Consider the following 23,409-nt stretch of genomic DNA (forward strand, 5'->3'; position numbering starts at 1 on the left):
AAGATTCTCCAAAGAAGCTTCTCTAGGTTTGTTTGTTCTTTTTATTTCAATTTATTCTATTTAAAAGCACATTACTTTTCTATTGTATCATTTCTCATTCATTAAGACATTCATTCATTATTGGACATTAAAGTTTTTTCAGTTAATTTTTTGCAGCCACATCTGACCCTTCATGACCCTTTGGGGATTTTATTGGGAAAGATTCTGGAATGGTTTGACATTTCCTTCTCCAGCTCATTTTACAATGAGGAAACTGAGACAAATAAAGTTGCAAGTTGACCAAGGTCACCCAGCTAATAAGTATGTAAAGTTGGATTTGTAGGAGTCTGCTTGACTCCTAATGCTCTATCCACTGGGCCACCTGGCTGCTCTAGGTTTTTGTAGGTTTTTTTTTTTTTTTTTTTTGCAATGACAAAGAATGTGGCTCTGTATATTTCTAAAAGTATCTCTTTTTATGATGAAATATATTTGAACAAGTTGGAACAAAATGATTTGCAACTGTCAATGCTGAAAAATTACCTATACATATATCTTGTAAATAAAAAGCTATAATTTAAAAAAAGAAAAGAAAAGAAAAAATATATATTTGAACAGATCTCTTGTTTATCATATATATAGACCCAAAGAACTGCAGAGGGCTCTAAGCTACACCTCAACCAGAATTCCTTCTCTAGCATTTGGAATAATTGGCTATTCAGTCTTTTTTTTTAAGACCTTCACCAAGAGCAGTTCACTCCCTCCTTTATCAGCCCTAGCTATTTTTCAAGTGTCATCATTCACATTCTTTTTTTTTTCTTTACAGCACACCTGTCTATGTCCCCTTTCTTCTCTCCACTTGGGTCCTCTGACATAGATTAGAAGACAACTGGTCAGAAATATGGTTAGGAGAATCCATGATTTGAATAGGGCTTGAATAGTACACTCTGATCAGTCTTTTATAACTCTAAGATTTTAAGGTTCTATCAATAAATGGAGAAAATTCAGGGAAATAAGAAGTAGACTGTCCCAGTAAAGTAGAAAGAAGGGAAAGCCAGACCAGTGGAGATGAAAGCCTAACCTCCCTTTTATCAAGACTAAATTGGGTGTATTCTATTTGCTCCCCAGTGTCTCTTTTGATGAATGGTCAATGATGACTGGTAGAACTCTTAGAAAGCAAACAAGTAATAAGTTGGCTGTCACTTGGAGATAATAAAAATTAGCCATTAAAACCAAGCTATACTTAGAGTAGACTATTTTAAAGCAGCTTTTCATCAGGGAATTACATTTTCTCCTTGACAATTTCCTTAATGGCAGAAAAGGTTATGTGCTAGAAGAACAGGAGAGACCCTAGGGCAAAGAGGAGCCGATTCACACCAAAAAGAATGGAAAATTAAACAGGCAGAAGAGAGGCTGAGATCTCTTGATGATTGCACTTCATCTTCTCTCCCCAGCTCCTCGACCTCTTCGATTCTTCTCTGGGCACTCCCTGCTGCACAGGGCTCATTAATGTTTGAGAAGACTGATCAATAATGACAGAACGGCGAATTGTCCATCTGCAAATTACTAAGCATCTTATGAATATTTAAAGGGCCAAATTCAAGAACAGAGAGCAGAGGAAAAACCAGCACTTAAAAAAAATAGAATCCTTAAAGAAAAATAGAGGACAAAGGACGCTCTTTATCTTTAGCCTTTGCAGGTTAGCAAAATAGAACAAAGAATTGTCACAAAACCTAAGGAAAAAAAGAAAGGCAACACAGTACCACGGACAGCTCCTATTATGGTATTGTTTGACTGGAGTTCAAATCTTATACTGTTGCTTATTAACTGCATGACACTGGGCAAGTAATTTATTGTCTCCAAGCTTAAGTTTCCCCATCTGCAAAATGAAATCTCAAAGATCCCTTCCAATTGTAAATCTATGATCTTATGAGTCTTCCCTATCCAAAGCATAGGAGTCCACCTTAATCTGGTGTCATCATCAATTAACAGATAGGAGCATGAAACATATACCTTGGGTCATGTCTGTGAGCACTTACCCAAGTTCACATAGTAAATCAAACACTTAAGCTAAGGTCCTCTGAGTCTACTCATTCCACTGCATCCCAAAAGCCCCCTTATCATCCTACACCTGAAAAAAGAACAGCCTCTTCATCCTTTCCAACAAAGACCTCCGGCCTTAGCCCTACCTTTGTGACGATGCAGCATGCAGCCCAGATATCATCAGAGGACTGCTCGTGGTGGTCTGCTTGAGGTTCCCACCTTTGGATGGGGTGCTCTGCGTAAGCAGCAAGGGTCCCCTGCTGGCTGACCAAAGCTGCTCGGGCACTGCCCGTTCCCACATCAATGCCCACGTAGTAATTCATCTGCTCCTGCTTTCCACTGGTCATGCTGAGGGCACCTGCTGTAAGTAAGGGCGAGAGATATATAGTAACGAGAGTAGAGTTGAGAATGTATCCCCAATTCATACTACAGGGTGACTTAATCTTTATTTTTCTCAGTTTCTTCATCTGTAAAATGGGATAATAGTCCCTACCTTGCAATAGTACTGTGAGGATTAAATAGGATAACTGTAAAGTGCTCAGTACACTGGCTAGCATATAATAAGTGCTACATACATGTTAGCTGTTACTTGAAAGACTTAGATTGAGTCCTGCCTCTATGACTCCGAGCAAGTCACTTTACTAAGTGACATCTGTAAAATGGGGATAGTAATAACATCAGTTCCACAGAGTGATGGTGTGGATCGATTAAGATAATACATAAAAGGCAAATACAAATCTTAAACTACTATATAAATCTTGGTTGTTGTTTTATGTTGTTGTGGTTTTCTCTTTCTAGTCACCGCTGCTGTGTTTGTTGCCTGTTCAACTAAGGCTTTGTATGTAGTAGGCCCTTAAGAAAAGCATGTTAAATTGCTTTTTTCAGAAGAAGTTTGAGGTCATTAAAGCATTTTACAATTTCCCCAAAGTATCCCAGCTCATTCCTCCAACTCTGTGTCCAATATATTGTCCATGTACACTGTCCATTGTGGATGGAAAAACCAATGAATCTGTCTTATTTAACCCCAAGGGGGCTTCAATAAGAGAGTATGGCTAATAAACCAGGAAAAATTCATCTTCACTTGAAAAATAATAATTTAAAGACTACACCCTGCTGATGAGAATAGCATCTCACTAAGGAAGGTCACCATCTTTCACTATTTCATATTCTTATCACTGATACTCTTGATTGAAAACTGCTGCTCACAAACTTGCTACATCATCTGCAGAAGCCTTCTGGGCTGTTGTGGCTCACTATTAAAGGTACCTGAATGTTCTCTCCATCGAGGGCATGTCAGGAAGCCTTTGGAAAGCTGGGTCAGATTACAAATAAAATCTCAAGTGCCAGCTAACTGGGAAAGGACCCAAAAAAAGAGGAGGAAGGAAGGACTAGAGATCTGACAGCTAGAGTTTTCTCCCTTACAGAGTTTTCATGAGTACTTAGCTATAGTACATTTGAGACTTCCATGGTATCATAGAGCTGGCCTACTTCTCTTGTCTGTCTGTCTTTCTCTTTCTGTTTCTTCATTTCTGTCTGTTTCTCTTTCTTTCTGTTTTTGTCTCTGACTGTCTCTTTCTCTGTCTTTGTCTATGTCTCTCTTTGTCTTTGTTCTCTCTGTATCTTTGTCATTCTCTCTGTGTGTCAATCTTTCTGTGTCTCAGCATCTTTACAGCTGGTAGAAGCTTCTTCCAAACTTCATTCTAAACCACCATTAAAAGTACAAAGCCAATCTCTCTCTCTCTCTCTCTCTCTCTCTCTCTCTCTCTCTCTCTCTCTCTCTCTCTCTCTCTCTCTCTCTTTCTCTGTCAATATCTCTGTCTCTCAGCATTTCTATAGCTGGTAGAAACTTCTACCAATCTTCATCCTAAGCCATTCACAATACAAAGCCCCAAGGCAGTTAGAAAATTCTCCAATTCACATTAGAGCCCTGGTGCAGCCATTGTGCTGGACTACTGCTTATGACTTGAACAATGTTGCAAGACACATCAAAAAGGAGAATTTAGATTTCCTATTTAAATTTCCACAAGGGGATGCTAAGAGATGACTGGATATTCTAGCCAGGGGATCTATGACAGCTGCTTGTGAGACTGAGCAAAGACAAGCTCCCAACAATTCCCTCCCAACAATCTCCCCTTTTTTTCTCATTTTTAATTTTGACTCTCAGCAAAGGAAGGCCTTTGAGAGAGGAGTAGGGCAGGCACGAGAGGTGAATGGCGCAACCAAAGGAAAGTTCAGATCTAAATGTTTGCTCCCTTAAGTCAGCCCAGACTCTGAAGATGAGTAGGGATTTTTTTTTTTGATTCTTCGGGGCAACACTTCCTCCTCTCATCTTTCTCTTAGCTTCCTTCAAGGCCCAGCTCCAGGGGCTCTGCCAGCTTTTCCCGATGCTCTAATGACTGCCACTTTCTCCATCTTGAAATCCCTTTGTGTATATTTTTTACTGCTGCACTGCCATGCACATGGTCTCACCCACTTTTTTGTTTGTTTTGCTATCCTAGCATACTGCTCTGCACATGATAGGGATTTACCAAATGTCTATTGAACTGAATTAAGTGCAAATGGATGAGACTCTCTACAACTGGTTTATGGTTCCTTTCTGTCCCTTTTAGACATACCCACACACATGTGTGGCACACAGGCACACATTTTGGCTTTGCCCTTAACTAAGCTGATGTGAAGTTGAGGAGGAGATCCCTATCTCTCCCATACTATGGGATGGTCTGCTGCCTCAGTCATCCCTTCAGCAATGACAATTAGCTCCCTTCAAAGTTTTGTTCTTTTCTGAAACGACAATCCTGATTTCAGTTTCTTCTTGTTTCTCTCTCCCCAGCCAAACTATGTCCAGTTCTCACTTTCCATCTCCTAGGGGTTTTATCCGTGTTATGGATTTGAGACAGGGCCTCCTTGCTAGGGCCACCCGCCATATTCAGATGGCCCACAGCCAATGTGAGCCTAGTGAGCATATGGTACAGCATGGATGTGATAAACCCTTGGTAAATCTCAAATACATACTGAGATGTTTGTTTTCACCATTCTTAGCAGACATTTCCCCCTTCTAATAGATTAAGTTTCTAAACCTCTGATATCTCTTATTTCTAAAGTTATCACAAAATATTTTTTTAAAATGTTAAAGTTAATCAAATAAGTTCATTATTTTAATTATTTCAATTAATTTATTTAATTAGATAATGTAATTAATTTCTTACGTATGTTATATATATATAAAGTCAGCCCGTACTCTGAGAATGAATAGAGGGACTGCAGTCCCTTTTTGATTCTTCAGGGTAACACTTCCTCCTCTCATCTTTCTCTTAGCTTCCTTCAAAACCCAGCTCCATATATATAATATATAAAATGAATTTAATTGTATAAATTAATAATTACATGAATAAATTAAATAAAAAAGTTAATTAAAGTGCCAAAGTATGTTAAGAGCAGGGATAAATACCCAATCCCCGGGCAGTCCTTGTCTTTTATTCTGAAAGGGAGAGACGAGACATCTCTGGGAGTGCTAGCCATGAAGCGTTTGGTTGGGCCTTGGAAGTCACAAGGATGATGAGTGGAACCATAAGGAAATACATATCACTGACACATCATTTCTAACTCGGCTTCCATTTTTCTGGGTAGTGCATTTAGCCAAATCTTTCAGAGATATCATATAATAAAAGTAATTCCTAAGAAAAACAAGGAGAAATAAAACAGCCCTGATCTCGATTTCTCCACACCTAAAACCCATAAGCAAAAGCATGCTGGCCCTGGAGGTTGTTCAAGGGGCAAGGCTCCCTGAAACATGAGCCTCACTTCTTGCAAAAACACTGCCAGGTGCTGGGAAGCTTTGTAGTCCCACGGTTCACTTATGAATCCCCTGACATGCCATCTGGCTCCAATAGGCTTGAAGGACTGTTCTCAGGGACAGCAAAGCCTGACCCAAAAGGTTTTCCAGTCAATGTGCAAGCCTGCAGAACTCACAGACAGTTTTAAAAAAGAAAGAAAGAAAGAAAGAAAGAAAGAAAGAAAGAAAGAAAGAAAGAAAGAAAGAAAGAAAGAAAGAAAGAAAGAAAGAAAGAAAGAAGCTCCTAAATGGGAGACATCACACTCTCTCGTCTCTTACCAACTTCCACCCGGGAAGTGAAAGCCACATCCTTCCTGATAACTCTATCCCTCCAGCTTGTTCTGCACTGGCTCTGAGAGACTGGGTCCTTCAGTTCCTCCAATTTTTAAGCAATTGTGAAACTTCTGCAGAAACTAAAGAGAGCATCGAATCATGGAGGAGAGGAGAGAACCGTGGGATGGGATGGAGGCATTGCACAGGAGGGCAGTCAGCAATCATTTATTACATGCTAGGCTTTGTACTAGACCCTGGGAATACAAAAAGGTCAAAACAGCCCTTGTCCTCAATTCTTTGTCCTAATCAGGGAGGGCAAATAACTACAAATAAACAAGAACTATCCAGAACAAACTGGAGACAAATCGAAGAAAGAAGGCACAGGGATCAAGGAGATTTAGCTGAGACTTGAAGGTCTCAGAGACTTGGAAGAAGCAAGGACAAAACGATAGAGGGGATAAGAAGGAGAGAGAGAAACCCAACTCCATCTTACCTGAAATCCCCACCCCCACCTCACCCCCGTGGATTGCCAGCCTTCTTGGCATGACTCTTTAAAAGCATCCAAACCAAACACGTCTCTCTTTGTGCCCCCAGAAGGAACAGAGCTACTTTTTGAAACTTGTTGAGGATCAAAGAGCTGCTGTATATAATCAATATTTATATGTTCCACTAGATAATAGTCTGCACAATTATTATGAGACATACATCTCTAGGAAACATGGACTTCTCATCTGGTTCTTCAAAAAACAGACTACATATAGAAAGGAAGAAAGAAAGGAAGGGAGAGAGAAAGGAAGGAAGGAAGAAAAGAAAGAAGAGAGGAAGGAAGCGAAGGAAGGAAGGAAGGAAGGAAGGAAGGAAGGAAGGAAGGAAGGAAGGAAGGAAGGAAGGAAGGAAGGAAGGAAGGAAGGAGGAAGGAAGGAAGGAAGGAGGAAGGAAGGAAGGAAGGAAGGAAGGAAGGAAAGAAGGAGGGAGGGAGGGAGGGAGATGATGGAGATAAAGACTTTATAACTATTCAAGGAAAGGATCAAACCCCATTCTGAAAATGGGTTGCTGGGAGTTTGGGATTTAAAAGAAAAAAAAAAAAAAGAATGATTGAATAATAGCAGATTGGCTCACTAAGGCCACAGTTATCCAACCTGAATCAGCTTACCTTCCCTTCCTTCCTGATTCTTAAATGCTGGTCTTTTCAAATGTCTAAGATAGAGAAAGCCTTTAAATCCAGGGGTCACTAGTTGGCTGACTCACTCTGGGATAGTTCTGGTAGCTTTGAGTGTAGAAAGCACAGATACTGACAATAACCAGCACGTAGCCCTCTAAACTTTAACCTTTGGAACTCCATGGACTACGCATTCAAAGTACACATGGAGAAAGTCTGCTCAATATTAGAATGAATAGCCAAGATCTAAACAAGTGAGACAGAAGGTGGAAGAAGAGGCCTGGTGCCAGGAGAAAAACTGCCCAACACAGAACTGTTCAAGAGTGTACTGGCAAGAAACTGGAAACTGAATGGCTGCCCATCAGTCGGGAGAATGGTTGAATAAGTTGTGGCATATGAATATTATGGGATATTATTGTTCTGTAAGAAACGACCAGCAGGATGATTTCAGAAAGGCCCGGAGAGATATGAACTGATGCTGAGTAAAATGAGCAGAACCAAGAGAATATGATGAGCAATTCTGATGGATGTGGCTCTTCTCAACAATGAGGTGATTCAGGCTAGTTCCAATGGTCTTGTAAGGAAGAGAGCTATCTTCACCCAAAGAAAGGATTGTGGGAATTGAGTGTGGAGCACAACATAGCATTTTCACACTTTTAGTTGTTGTTTGCTTGCATTCTATTTTCTTTCTCATTTTTTGCAGATTTGATTTTTGATTTTTGATTTGATTTTTCTTGTGCAGCAAGAGCATTGTGTGTGTATGTATGTGTGTATATATATATATATATATGCCTATATGGATTTAACCTCTCTTTTTACCATATTTGACACATATTGAATTACTTGCCATCTAGAGGAGGGTGTAGGAGGAAGGGGAGGAAAATTGCAATACAAGATTTTGCAAGGGCCAATGTTGAAAAATTATCCATGTATATGTTTTAAAAATAAAATGCTTTAATAAAATAAATAAAGTTTAAAAACAGTGGCATAAATAGACTGCTTTTGGATGGGCTGCTCTGACTCCCCACTGAAGAGGTTCAAACAGAGGCTAGATCGTCATGTTCACTGAAGGCAAGGACAGGGATTCATTTTTCCTGTATGCATGAGATTAGATGACCTCATTGAGGTGGAGCAGTGGGCCCTGAGTCAGGAAAACCTAAGTTCAATTACAATCTCAGACACTTTCTAGCTATGTGACCTTGGCCAATCATTTTCCATTTGAAATTATCATTTTTTGAATGAAAATAATAGCAGCACCTAGCTCACAGGTTTGTTGTAAACATAAAATGAGATAATAGTAGGTACCTTGCACTTAGTAGATACTTAATATTGCCAGTTTTTATTATTGTTGTTATAAGCATAGAGTGAAGACTGGAAGAAGACTAAGGAGAAAAGGATGCTAAAAGCCTGAGGAGAGGGGGGGGAGAGATAGCCCAAGCTCCAGCTTCTGCCTGAACCTTTCCCAAAGCTCCACTCTCAACTCCCCCTATGCTCAGCTACTGATGTCCCTCTCCCTATATAGCCTTGTAACTACTTTGAGTTTCTCTTCACATATATTTTGGTACATGGTGACTCCTCCTGATAAAGTGGAGGATGAGTTCTTCAAGCTGTCAGAGTCCTAAAACAGATCTTATCTCATGGACGGACAAATGGATGGATGGATGGATGGATGGAGGATAGATGGATGGATGGATAGATGGATAGATAACTCATCATTTTCTCTGTCACACTACAGTGATTCTCCAATACTTTTCACAATGTCCATCTTCCATAACACCATATAGGAGATAGGGGGGATGGGAGATTAAAGAACAGTTGACTGTGTCAAATATAATGAAACTGCCTCATAAGAGAGCTATGCTGGGGATGCCCAAAGACCTGATCTAGAACCACTTTTGTCACTGACTAGTACGGAGTAAACCTAGGCAAGTCACTCTATGTTCCTGAATCCTACCTTGTTCTCTTCAGGTGTAACACAAGGGGATTAGGCCACGAGAATATTGTGTCCATTTAGGGGCATCAAACTGCGGTCAACCCAAATGCCCACGTCAAGAAGATAAGAACATAGAGAAGATCTGGAAATCATACAAAGAAAGATGGATCTTTAAAGGAACTAGTTAAGCTCAGCCAACAGAAGAGGGTATTGGGGAGCATGAAGGGGTGGTCATAGCACTTGTTTTGATTTGCTGGAAGAGTTATTAGACAGAAGATAAATTCTGAACAACAGAAATATGGAATAGGAATGAAATATTCCATACACAATCAGAAGCAGAGCCAGAATTATAACACAGGACTTCTGACTTTTAAATTATTGCTTGCACAGCATATTATTTTCTAGGACTGTAAATTGCAGAGAAGATGCTAATCTCTATCAGCAGAGGGACTTTCCTCCCCTGAGAGTTTTCACTCTCAGTGAAATCACAGGGGGTTCCTTTTCTGAGTGGGTTAGACCAGAAAGCCACTAAGGATCCTGTCTACAACCATCTTTAATAACTCCCTTGATTAGGCAGTTCCAATAGACTTCTGATGAAAAGTGACATCCATATCCAGAGAGAGAACTATGGAAACTGAAAGGATTTTCACCTTTTTATTGTTGGAAATGTTTGTTTGTTTGTTTGTTTTTTCTTTTGTTTTTTCTCCTTTTGATCTCATCTTCCTTGCTCAGAATGATGAATCTGGAAATATACTTAGAAGAATTGCACAAATTTTATATTGGATGACTTGCTATTTTGGAGAGGGGGAGGAGGGAAAGAGAGAAAATTTGGGAACAATATTTTACAAAAATGAATGTTGAAAACTATCTTTGCATTTTTTTGGAAAAATAAAATACTATTTAAAAATTCTATTGATTACATAGCTTTTTCTGTCAACACATCAAATACACTCCTAAACTATTGAGTACAGATCAAAGGAGAAGCAATATTCCTGAGTGGAAAACTGACCTTGGAGTAAATATGGCTGGGATCAAGTTCCTCCTTTAAAAGATGACTATGTGACCTTGAGAAAAATCACAGGATTTTCACTGGCTCCAGACAATTATCTTCTATTCCATATTACTTTCAAATCTGTATTGGGAAAGCAGCTTTTTGCACTAATAAATCCTTTGTTTGGACACGGACAATCAAAGGTGCATTATCATGGCCAGGGTAAAAGAAGGAAGAAATAATCCATGGTCTTCAAACTTATAGGAACCTCATCAGAGATCTGATTTGATAAGTTTGAGGTCATTATAACATTCAGGTGATAGTATATCTAGAGCTGGAAGAATCATTTGAAATCTTTTAATCTAAGACTTGATTTTACATATGAGGAAACTGGGGGCTAGGAAAGGGAAAGTGACTTGACCACTGCCACAAAGCTTATAAAGGACAAAGGTAAGATTGAAACTCATTAATACCACCACAAATAGGTCATTGAGATATGGAATTTTTAGAACCAGATGGTCTTCAGAACTCATTCTTGCACATATTGAACAGTGGAGGTCCAGAATGAATAAATGAGCTATAAATGGCACTTTTTCCCCCTAATTGGAACAGCTGAGAATAGAACACAGGTCACCTAACTCTCAGGCCATCGTTCTTTGAACCAAGTCAAGCCATCACATTATAATCTCTGACTTCCACAGAAAGGGAAGTATTGGTCCATAGGGAGTCAGCTGGGAACATTTGAGAATAGAGCCCAAGTCATCTGCCTTCCAGTTATTGCTCCTACCAAGAAGCCAGAGAATAAACACTTTAAAGTGGATCTGGTTTTGATTTCTGAACTGGATTCATCCTTAAAAGGCAAATACATTTCTTTGACCTGAATGTTTCAAAGAAAACTGTCCTGGGATTCTCTCCGCTTTTTAAAGCAGGATATTTCCCCCCACGCCCCAAATAAAGGCAACAAAAGAGACTGGCACTTATGGGACCTATGTCACTCAGTTAACCTTTGTTGCTGCTGGCTGGGTACAGGTGGCCTGGGATCTTTTCATTATAGGGGATGGTGACATACAGAGAGAACTTTGCAAAATCCCAGAAAGAAAACTCTTCCAACCCATGAAGCTTTGTACCTGCCCTGTGACTTTAAATCTTGGGAGAGTTCTCTGGGACCCTGAGAGGTTAAATGGCTTGTCCAGGGTCACACCGCCAATATGTGTCAAGAGCCAGGACTTGAACCCAATCTGACTCCAAGCCCAGCTCTTTACCCATTATGCTCTAGTGTTTTTTGTGATTTAATTTGAAAGAGGAAGAAAAGCTCAAAATCAAACTTTTTTTTTCTTTTATTCTTTACAACAATAAGAACTTGCATTTATAGGGCACTTTAATATTTGCTAAATGCTTTTATAAATACCTGATTTTATCTTCACAATCACCTTGGGGAGTAAGTGCTATTGTTATCACTATTTTACAGATGAAGAAATTGAGGCAGACAAAGGTTAAGTGACTTGCCCAGGATCACACAGCTAGGAAGTGTGTGAAGCTGGATTTGAATGAAATTCTTTTTTGATTCTAGGCTCAGTGCTCTGTGGCACCCTTTAGCCAACAGACAATGATAATGACAATGATAAGAGGATAACAACAAATAATAGAAAGAGAATCAGGAAATCTGAATACATTCAAGTTATGCCATTGTCTCATTGGCCCTGATTGGAAGATCTGCGTTCAATTCCCAGCTCTCTTAGTAGAAGATGAGGCAAATTATCCTTGTGGGTCTCATTTTCTCTTCAGTTAAAGGATGAGATTGGATTAAATTGCCCCTGAGGTTATTTATATCTATATCTATCTATCTACTATCAATTTATCTACCTATATCTATACCCATATTTATGTATATATGTGTGTGTGTGTGTTGTGTGCACATATATGCATAAGTACATATCTATATAAATATTGATATACATGCATACATATACCTACATGCACACATATATATACATACACAGAGAGAGACAGATGTGATTCTTATGGTTCTATAAGCCATGTTAAGCTGTGCGAGGCTGTCCTCTCACATCTTAGCCTCAGCTACCTCATCTGTAATATGATGAATCTGGGATAGATGATATTAAAAATCCCTTGTGCAGACCCTCTAGACTGGGAATTAGGAGGACTCAGGATTGCATTTGGCTGCAAATTCTCACCTGCTGGGTAACCTAGGAAAATCCCTTTGCCTCTCTGACTCAGTTTCCTTATCTGTTAAATGAGGATAATAACAGCATCTACCTCACCGAGTTGTGAGTACCAAATAAGATCACGTATACAATACTTTGTAAATCTTTAAGCTATATAGAAATATTTGCCACTGGTGTTTCTTTGTGACCTATTGACAAATGTCAAGATCAAAGCCCAAAGACTTGATGATGGATAGATTGCTATAATTTGGATCTTTAATATAATTTATATTATATTCATAATTCAAATATAATATAATGTATATTTATCAAGATCCTATCTGGACACTAAGGTTACCAAACCCATTGGATCCTAAGTGTCCTATAATGTCACTACAGAACAGGTCTTAAAGGTTAGTCTCCTCCATCCATCAATCCATATATTAAGTACCTACTATGTAAGTGCCAGAGATAAATGAAGAGCCAATAGATAATCTCTACATCAATGCCCTCTTCTTTGAATATTCTTATTTTAATCTTCCCACTTTCCTAACTTTAGCAATGTACTAGCCAATGCCTAAGGAACCCAGCTCACGATGATCCCTTTCTTCCTAGAACTTGAATACCAGTTACTGCCTTTACCTCTAAGCTGGAACTTATACAGTATTGCCAAGTTTTTACTCAATTTTTTTCATGTGTATACATCATGTTTTCTTAACTACACTAAAAGTTTCTTGAGAGTGTGGATAATGTCTTTGAAGATACCTTCTAGTGCTGAGGATAGATAAGGTCAAAGTAACAAGCATTTATTAAGTATCTACTATTTGCATGACACTGGAAAGAAAAAGAGAAGAGGAAGAGAAGGAGGAAGAAGAAGATGAGGAAAAGGAGAAGGAAGAGGAGGAAGAGGAGGAGAAGGAGGAGAAACTTTGATATAAGAACAGCAATCCAATTTTGTCTTGATCAGATCATTTTGGGAGCACTGAAGCTTGCAAGTCATCAGTCTGACCTGTACCTATGGTTTTAGAATGACACACCACCTGACATTCCATGGAAAAAGCAAAGGAAAAAAAAAAAAAAAAAAACAGATAAGACCTTCCTTCCAAAGGGGTTCAGAAACATGCTCTTACATCAGATCTGAAGTGAGGAAAGGTGTTGGAAGAATAAGTAGATAAACAGGGGGAAATGGATCGCACTCTAACAAGCGATGACTATTTTAAGGACTCGCAAAACACAAATGCAGGAGAAGAGGTCGACTTCAAGCAAAGTCTCAAAGAAAACCCATCTGGGACACAAACTAAACTAGAATTCTAGGAAGAGATGGAACAAGAGTTAAACACTTGTTTTTGTTCTTGTTTTTTTTAATAAATGAGATGGGAATTCTAGAGGAAAGCAATGGAAAAGAAATGAAAGATATCAAACAAAAAAAATTGAAATGAGAATTAGGTTTGATATAAGAAGTACAACACTTTGTCCCAGAAATAAACTCCCTGAAAATTAGAATGGACCAAATGAAAACTGATGATGCCATGAAGCAATAAAAATAAAAAGAAATATTAGAACAAAATCAAAAGATTGTAAGAAAAAAGTAAGATATTTCATAGAAAAAAACAAGTCGACTACAAAACAGATCAAAGAGAAAAAATCAAGAATCATTGAGCTGCCTGAATACCATTACTTAAAATAAGAACCTAAACATCACATTCCAAGAAATCTTAAAAGAAAAATTCCCAGATATCTTGGATCTAGAAGGCAAAACACAAATAGAAGGAATCCATCAGTCACCTCTTGCAAAAATATACTTAAATAGAGGCCCAGGAACAAAATCCAGAGCCTCCAAATCAAATTTAAAAATACTACAAGCAGCCCAAAAGAAAGAATTCAAGTACTGAAAAATCACAATTGAGATTACACAGAATTTAGCAGCCACAAGTAAATTGAAGTCAAAATCTTGGAAAGTAATATTAAATAAAGTTAAAGATTATTGCATGATATCTAAGAATAACTTAACTAGAAAAAACTCCCACAGGAAAAAAAAAAAAAACAACAGATTTTCAGTAAAATAAAGAGTTTCCAGACATTTCTAATTAGAAGACCAGAGCTACAGAAAAACTTTGAAATTTAAACATTTCTAAATGAATAGCACTTCTAAGGGACTAAAGGAAAAGAAAGATGGGGAAATTATTCATCTATATAAACAAGGAGAGAATAAGGGGAGCAGCTAACACTTGAACCTCTCTGAACTGGTGAGTAAAGGGAAAAATAAACACACTTGAGTATAGAAATTCATTTTACTCAACAGAAAAATAGAAGGGAAGGGGGAGAAGAAAGAAGGAAAAATCAGATGGAAGATAGTTTGAGAGAGGAATTATTTCTAAGCAAAACAAATTCTAAGAAGATACATAACTATGTACTGCTCTTTTTGAGGGGTGGCAAAAATGGGAAACTAAGGGAATATTCATAAATTGGAGAATGGTTGAACAAATTATACAAATGCAAATACAATAGTATTCTATTGTGCTGTAACAATGCTTATGGGTTTGTATCACAGAAACCCAGGAAGAGTTGTACGGACTAACGTCGAGGGATGTAAGTAGAACCAGGAGAACAATTTATACAATGATATAATATGATAAATAGAAATTAGAAACTGATTAGCGTAATACCTAACCACAATTCCAGAGTACTAATGGCATAACATTGTACTTCTATGCTGACATAAGTGAAGAACTTAGAACACAGACAGAATGAAACATAGTTTTTGATACAGCCAATGCAGAAATTTATTTTGCTTACCTATACATGTTCACAACTGGGATTTTGTTTTCCTTTTCATTACAAATGAGAAGGGTAGAAGGGCAAAGATAGAGGATGAGTTTTTGCTGATTGAAAAATCTAGGGGTCCATCAGCTTCATCAGGCTTCCAAAGGGAGCCAGTTTAAGAACATCTTCCCTAAAGGAACAATATTACATGCAATTAGGATCCTGGATGAAATCCATAGCTCTTAGTTCTTACCAGAAAGCCACTCCAATGGAAACAACACACAAACAAACTCACTAGCCATAATTACCTCTGGCAAGCTCAGACCAGTTTTAGGTAGGACAACAAGATCAATTTTTCATGGAAGATTATGAAACACTTTCTTCTGAAACAATTCCTACCCAGGGGCCAGTCTGGGTCTCTGGCCCCGATTCCAGTGTTGACCCCACTTGTTCAGTCTTGAATCATAATCTTGGGGCTAAAGGTAATGAGGCCTTAAGGACAGAATACACTGCAGGAAAGTCTTCCTTTCCTGAAACAAAGCTGAACACAAATACAGATAGAACTCATTAAAGAAAAATAAGAGCAGAAATTACAGCATTAATATGAGCCATTAGAATTTGCAAAGGGCAACCCGAACCTTTATTAGTGCCCTAATCTTGTGTCTCGTCCGGGCAGGCAGCTGATCCAATGCCAAAGAAACACCAATTCTGATAAGTTTCGTTACTTAGAAGGAAAAGTTGAGTCCCTAACTAATGGAGAACCAATCCTGTGTCAAACATCAGAGGACCATCCTATCTAAGCAAAGAGAGACTTTTCACCTTTGGATCCTAGATCAGGAAGTATGAGATGTGTCAAATAAGAGAGTACCCAATGCCATGGAACCACATGTATTCTGAATTATAGGACATCCAAAAGCAATCTGTCAAAATAACAGATGGACTTCATCTATCTCATGTTCAACATGACCTCCCTGCCTCGTTTCTCTCCCTTATTTTCCATTCTCTAATCGGCCATAAAAGAATATAAACAATTCTCAAAGAATTATAACCTATTAACAATCACAAAGAATCTTCAAAATCACAAATATTAAGAAATGTATGAGTCAAAAGTTTTACTGAACAATTTAGCAAATTAGTAAACACGAGGCTAGTTAAGTGTTACAGGGATTATGGGAAAGCTGACACACTCATGCATCTTTAGTGGATTTCTGATTTGGTCCAACCATTCTGGGAAGGAATTCAGAATTATGCTACGAGATTGACTAAAAATGGCCATATCCTTTGGTTCAGATATCCTAGAGTTTTGATAAAGGTTTGATAATGAAAAGGAAGTTCACACATATACCAAATTTTCTAGTAATAATTTTTGTAATGAAAGCAAAGAACTATTAATAAAACTGATACTCAGGGCAGCTAGGTGGGGCAATGGATAGAGCCCTGAAATAGGGAGGACCTGAGTTCAAATCTGGTCTCAGACACATAACACTTCTTAGCTGTGTAACCCTGGGTAAGACACTTAACCCTGATTGCCTCAGCAAAAATATAAAATAAAATAAAATAAAACTGATACTCATCAACTCAAAGATACCCAGAAAAATTATGTTGAATGAATATAATGGAATCATTATACTGACATAAGGAATGAATGCGATGGACATAGAGAAGCAAATGAAGAATTATATGAATGGATTCAGAGAGAAGTAAACAGAGTCAGAAAAATTACATATATATTGACTATGACAATGTTCTTTCCATTTATATCAACAATTGAAATCGAATGTTTTTAAATTATAATGCCCAAACTTGATCCTAAAGAAGTAATATAAGACACTGTCTTTTTTTTTTTTATAAAATTGAACTCTGAATACAATGGGTTCTGTTATTAAATACGTTTTCTTAAATTGGAAATTAATTGTTGTATATTTTGAACATATGATATTTTTTTCTGGTTTTTTTTTTCCTATCTTCTTTTTTATTTTGTATTGAAACTTTTAAATAAATAAAAACATTTTTAAAAATAAAAAATAAAACTGACCTGGGAATGGAGCGTGAAACATTCCATATATGAAACTTTATCAATGTTTTCACAGATTTTCCAGAATCTTTTTTTTTTTTTTTTACTCTTTCTTTTAGAATGATTCATCTATTTCACTATATTTGCTTTCCCCACTTAGAGGAACTTTGAGGGGGTAATTTTGAGAACCAGAACATTGCTTTAGGCAACAAAAAAAAGCTGGTACAGATTATTAGAGGGCATCTGTCGATTTAGGACATAAAAAGAGCCATAATTGAAGCTCATCTCATTTATCATTTTCTCACTGACAGAGGCACCAACACCCAATTTCTGTGAAGACATGGTCATTTTCCATAAGGTTAACTTCACAAGGTCAGAGAAGTTCCCTCTCAACATTCTTAACTTCCTATAATTACTAGGTATGGATTTAACAATTACCTATGCACGTGTCTACTGTAAATCTTTTTTTGAATCCTTTGATCCAACTATCCTGCTACTGGTCACAGGCCATAAGAAAATCTAAGAGACAAAGAAAAGTTTCATATAGAGAAAAAAAGAAAAGAGCAAAAAAAAAAAAAAAAAAATCAGAGCAGCATTTTTGTGGTAACAAAAAAGGATAGAAAGGAGATGTGTGCCATCAATTGAGGAATAACAATAGACTGCAGTAAAAAGAGTACAATGGAAACGTGTTCTTTAATAAGAAACAATAGTGTATGTAATATGATTTTGTGTGTGTGTGTGTGTGTGTGTGTGTTGTTGTCCAATAAAATAATGATGGATATCTCCCCCATTCACCTATCCACAAAGCTCTCCTCCCCTACACTATGATAAATCAAACTTAAAAGTTGAAAAACTCCTTACTTCCCCCCAAAACCCTCTTCTCCTTTAGACTTCCCTATTTCTGGCAAAACTACCTAAGTTTACAATGTTTTCACCATCATCAACTCCTCATTTTCATTCTACAAAACCAATCAATTGCCAAATCTTGTTCTTTCTTTCACTACAAGTTTTGAATATATCTTCATTCCAATCCATGCCTTCACCAAGTTTCCCGGAGCTATTGAATAATTTGCAAATTACTCTTCCCACCTCAAGTTTCTCCCCACCCCTTCCATCTTTCATCCAAGTAGCAAAGTGATTTTCCTAAAGTATAAGTCTGATCTATAAACTTAAATGGCTCCCTATTACCATGCTTCACCTTCCATCTCTGAGATTTTACACTTGTATTGTTTTCCTTCATAGCTATCTCTTAACATCCCTAATAGTAGAGTAATAAATGGCTCACTGCCACAATCTCAAAACCACAACTACAGTCATCCCAGTGACCACTTCCATTACCTAATCTTGCAGCCCAGACCATCCAAGGTATCCTTTCCCTAAGCAACTTCATCATTTTCTTTCTTGACTCACCCTTTCTTTTCACTGCAACAATATAGCCATAATGACACTACTCTGATTCTTAGGTCTAAAAGTTCATCCACATTTATTTCTTGATCAATGTATGTAAAAATAAATGAGGAGTCTACATTGGGGAAAAAAGACCATTTTTGGTAGCTATAAATTCAGATTTTTTTTTAATATTGCAACATCTATAAGCAGAGTAGGAAGGGGACTCTAACAGTAAGAGAAAAGTGGAGAAAGAGCTGACTCAGGTTAGAATCCCATCTCATAAACTTACAAGGTATGATGATAATAATAACAATAATAATATAGCTAACATATAATACTTATGATGTGCCATGCATTGCTAAGTGATTTAAAAACTATTAACTCATTTGATCCTCACAACAACAATGGAAGATAGATGCTATTATTATCCCCATGTTACAGATGAAGAAACTGAGAAAGGGGACCTAAGTGTTTTAGCCTATGATTGAACAAGTAGGAACTATCTTAAGCTAGATTTGAACTCAGGTTTTCCTGATTCCTCTTATATTTATTGGGTAACTCATTTAATTTCTCAAAAAGTCAATGCCATTATATGGAAATACGATAATATTAATACTAACACTACCACAGAAGATTGTTATAAAGAAAACAAAATATCTTAAAAGAGCTATAGAAAGGTAAGTTATTATTAGTGCTCTTGGAGGCATCCCAAATCCATGTATTCCTTCAAAAACTAGTTTTTAAGAAAGTGTGTTAGTTGCTGGGGAACAAAAAAGAGGAAAAACCGAGTAGTTGCTGCCCTCAAGAATCTCCCATTCTATTAAGTCCACAGTTAAGGAGGCAGAATCATAGAAAATAGAAAGGACCAAAAATAAACACATAAGTAAAGAAAGAAAAAAAAAAAAATAGAAAGGACCCAAGTCTGAGATAAGGATAATTCTTATCTATACCTGTTCGTTTATCTGATTGACCCAAAGTCTCCAGGGGACCTTGGACACTCTACTTCTCCCTCTGGAAAATGAGGGAGTTGAACTAGATGAGCAGGCTCTTTTCAGTCCAACTTACCTGAATTTATGTATTAAAAAATGCAAAATATTTGCCAAATAAATATGAAATTTCAAAAGAGTGTAAAAGAGGGCGCCAACAATTGGATGGATAAGGAAAGACTTCATATAGGAAGTGACTATCAATCAATTGACACTTTCAATCACATAAAATTAAATACCTTGAAGAGCTATAGAAAGGTGAAATATTATTATTGCTCTTGGGGACCTCTCAAATCCACACATTCATTCAAAAAGTAATTTTTTAAAGAAACTGTGATAAGTGTTGGGAAATAAAAAATTTAGTTCCTGCTCTCAAGAATCTTCCGTTCTATTGAGTATACACTTATGGAGGCAGAATCATAGATAAGGAGGACTTGATTCCAACTCTTATCTATACTTGTTTGATTAACAGTCCCCAGAAAAATGAAGATACAATACTTCTCCCTCTGAAATGAGGGAGTTGAATTAAATGAGCAGGCTCTTTCCAGCTCAAGGTATTTGAATTTATGTATTAAAAATATATAAAATGTTTACTAAATAAATACAAAATTTTAAAAAGAAGGGGAAGAGAACTCCAACAATTAGAGGGATAGGGAAAGGCTTCATGTAGAAAGTGACATTTAAGCACTATCTACCAGCTTGAAAAGCTATAGAAAGGTGAATTATTATTATTGCTCTTGGGTACCTCCTAAATCCATGAATTCATTCAAAAAGCATTTTTTTTTAAAGAAATTGTGTTAGGTCCTGGGGAATAAAAAAGAGAAAAACCAAGTAGTTCTTGCCCTCAAGAATCTTCCATTCTACTGGGTATATAGTCAAGGAGGCAGAATCATATGAAATAGAAAGAGCCCCCAAGTTAGAGATAAGGAAGATTTTTTTTTCAACTCATAATTATCTATGTCTGCTTGATTGGTGGACTGACCCAAGGTCCCCAGGAAACCTTGGATATAATACTTCTGACTCTGAAAAATGAGGGAGTTGAACAGGCTCTTTTCAGCTCAAGGTATCTGAATTTATATATTTAAAAAAAGTGCAAAATGTTAACTGAATAAATATAAAGTATGAAAAGAGAGGAGAAGAGTGTTCCAACAATTGGAGGGATAAGGAAAGGCTTCATATAGGAGATGACATTTAAGCTGACACTTGATTGGGACTAGATAGTGCTATACATGGTGATTCTATATGAAGGCTTCTAGATTAGAACTGAGAGGGACTTCAGAGGCCATCTCAAGTCCAGACCTTTCATTTTAGAGAAAAGGATGGTGAATCCGGAGAGGGGAAATGCCTTTCTTAGGGTCTCACAGTTACTAAGAACTGGGAATAGAAGGTAGGACTGAGCATTCACTGTCCAGAGCTCATTGTATAAACCCCAGGCTCTAAGGAGACAGGTTTCTCCTTGAAGAAACATTCAGTTGGATTCAATGACCATTTACTAAGCACTTGCTAAGTACAATTTTCTGAGCTCAGGGTCCAGAATAAGGTACTAAAAATGACAGTATAAGTTGGCTTGCCAGCAGCTTCCCTAATGCCCTAACTGTGGATGCAGGGGAGGGGAATTGTGTATATACTGGAGTGGATATATGGCCAGAAGTTGGGAGTAAAAGGGGTGAGGGTAATGAGAAGTCCAGTGACCCAGGATGCACTGAGAGAGTGGGGAATGAGATAGGAGGAAAGAATAAAGAAGTAGGAGTCTGGAAAAAAGGAATCAGGAATATGAGCTGGAAGAGCTCATCTGATTCCAGTCCAACTATCTCCAAAAGAGGAAATTAAATTAGAAAAAGCACAATGAAGAAAACAATGAATCTGGGACAGAGTACCTGAAGGGGGGTGGGGAGGGAGAGAAGGAGGAATAAAGAGACAGGTGGAAGAAGGGAAGGGGAGATGACAGAAAGAAGGGAAAAACAGGGAGAGAGGAAAATGGAAAGAAAGATAGAGATAGAGAATAGGAGAAGGAGAATGAGGAGGAGGAGGTGAAGGAGGAGAAAGAAGTGGAAAAGGAGGAGAAGGAGGAGGAAGAGGAGGAGGTAGAGCAGGAGGAAGAGGAGGAGGAGGAGAAGGAGGAGGAGAAGGAGGAGGAAGAGGAGGAGGAGGAGGAGGAGGAGGAGGAGGAGGAGGAGGAGGAGGAGGAGGAGGAGGAGGAGGAGGAGGAGGAGGAGGAGGAGGAGGAGGAGGAGGAGGGGAAAGAGAGATATTGAGCTAGTCATTAGCCCTCTGACCTTACTTTTTCTCAATTTATTTTACAGATTAAGAAATTGAGGCACAAACAGATCAAGTGTCTGAAGGAATTGAATCTATTTTTTTCTGTTTGAAGTCTCATTCTCTACTCACTTCATCAGTGAACTGGGGAAAGAAGGAAGCAGGAAGGAGGAGAATGAATATAGTTACAAAGAGGAGAGGGGGAGAAACAAAGGAAGATTGAAGGGGAATCTGAGGCCAAAGGAGGAGGGAAGAAGTTGAATAAGAAAAGAAGGGAGAAAGGCGAGGAGAGAGTGTGGGGCTGAGCACTGCACAGGAAGGCCTGAAAACGAGGAAAGGTGGAGGGGTGCAAAGGGCAGTGAGGGACCTTCCAATCTCTGCAGGCTTCAGAGCCGTGTTTCTCCAGCCCCTGCAGAAGCCAGCACCCAGGGGCCCTCAGGCTGGTGTGAGAGTGAGTGTGCACGTGTGCATTTGTGTGCGCGTGTTCCGAGGGGACCCTGCCCACTCACAGGAGGGTGAGCCAGGGCTGCGGGAGGCTCCCAAAAGGCCCGATCCTGTCTCCCCCCGGCCGATCGCCCGCCCCCACTCCCTTGGGTGTCACTCACTTACTTGCACAGCCTACACAGGCAGCGCCCCACCAAGTTTGCCTGACTTGGAGCTTTCCCCTCAGCTGGAGCTGCGGCAGCTGCCCCGCCCCCTCAGCCAGCCCAGGAAAGCACTTCCAGATTGGCCATCGGAGCCTGCTCCCTGATTGGATGGCCACTTCCCCTCCTCCTTTCTCGCCTCTCCTCCTCTTCCTCCTCCTCCTCCCTTCCCTCTTCCCCATTAATTCATTCTGGCCCTGACAGCCCCTGCCTTCATTGCTTTTTCTTTAGGCTGAGCCCTGTGGAGCAGGCCCGTCAGCCTCCTCCCCTGCTCCGGGCTCCCCCGAAGCCAGACCGGACACTTCTGCGGGGCCCCGGGGGCTCAATGACAAGGGGGCCTTCCCTGGAAGGAGCAATGGGCAAAGTCGGGCCGCCTCTTCTAAAATCGAAGGGAGAATGAAACCAACTATTTTGCAAAGCCAATATTAGAGCCAATATAATGTTAACATATTAGTAATAGTCACATTAATACATTATTCATATTTTTATATTATAACACAATAGTATTAATATTTGTTAAATATATATTTATATATTTTATTTGTATTATTTATATAGATTATTTATTTATTATTTTATTTAATTATATTAATCAATGTAAAAATATTTATATTATCATTTTATTAGTTTCTACATTAAACATTTATATAATATAAATATAAAATAAAATAAAATAAAAATATATAATAATATATAAATATATTTATATATTTATTTAAAATAAATATTTTGAGGCATCTGGGAAGGAATGAATGGGGACAAAGTTTATATCAGATTTTTCAGAAGTTTGATATCCCTGCACAAAAAGCACACACGTAAGTCATTCTCCAAATGCTCCACAGAAACGAAGAAGAAATTCTCAAAAGCATTACCAACTATACCACCCATAAGAAAGAATGCTACACATCTAACTCAAATATAAATGGAGGCCACTAAGGATCTGCATTTTGAGTTAGAAAATTGCACATTGGTGTTATCTAGGTTC

The 23,409-nt window shown here is 38.2% G+C and overlaps 1 protein-coding gene across 1 annotated transcript in view; it reads right to left on the bottom strand.

The window, feature by feature from the left end:
• FGGY (FGGY carbohydrate kinase domain containing) overlaps positions 1-22,507 on the bottom strand; it is a 518,439-nt gene extending 495,932 nt beyond the window's left edge. Inside the window, 2 exon segments of the mRNA XM_051999569.1 lie at positions 2,166-2,380; positions 22,390-22,507. Of these exon segments, the coding sequence (XP_051855529.1) occupies positions 2,166-2,366 (201 nt within the window). The 5' untranslated portion in view covers positions 2,367-2,380; positions 22,390-22,507.
• Between the last annotated feature and the right edge of the window lie 902 nt (positions 22,508-23,409).

Source organism: Antechinus flavipes, chromosome 4, assembly GCF_016432865.1.
Source record: "Antechinus flavipes isolate AdamAnt ecotype Samford, QLD, Australia chromosome 4, AdamAnt_v2, whole genome shotgun sequence".
Lineage (NCBI taxonomy): Eukaryota > Metazoa > Chordata > Mammalia > Dasyuromorphia > Dasyuridae > Antechinus > Antechinus flavipes.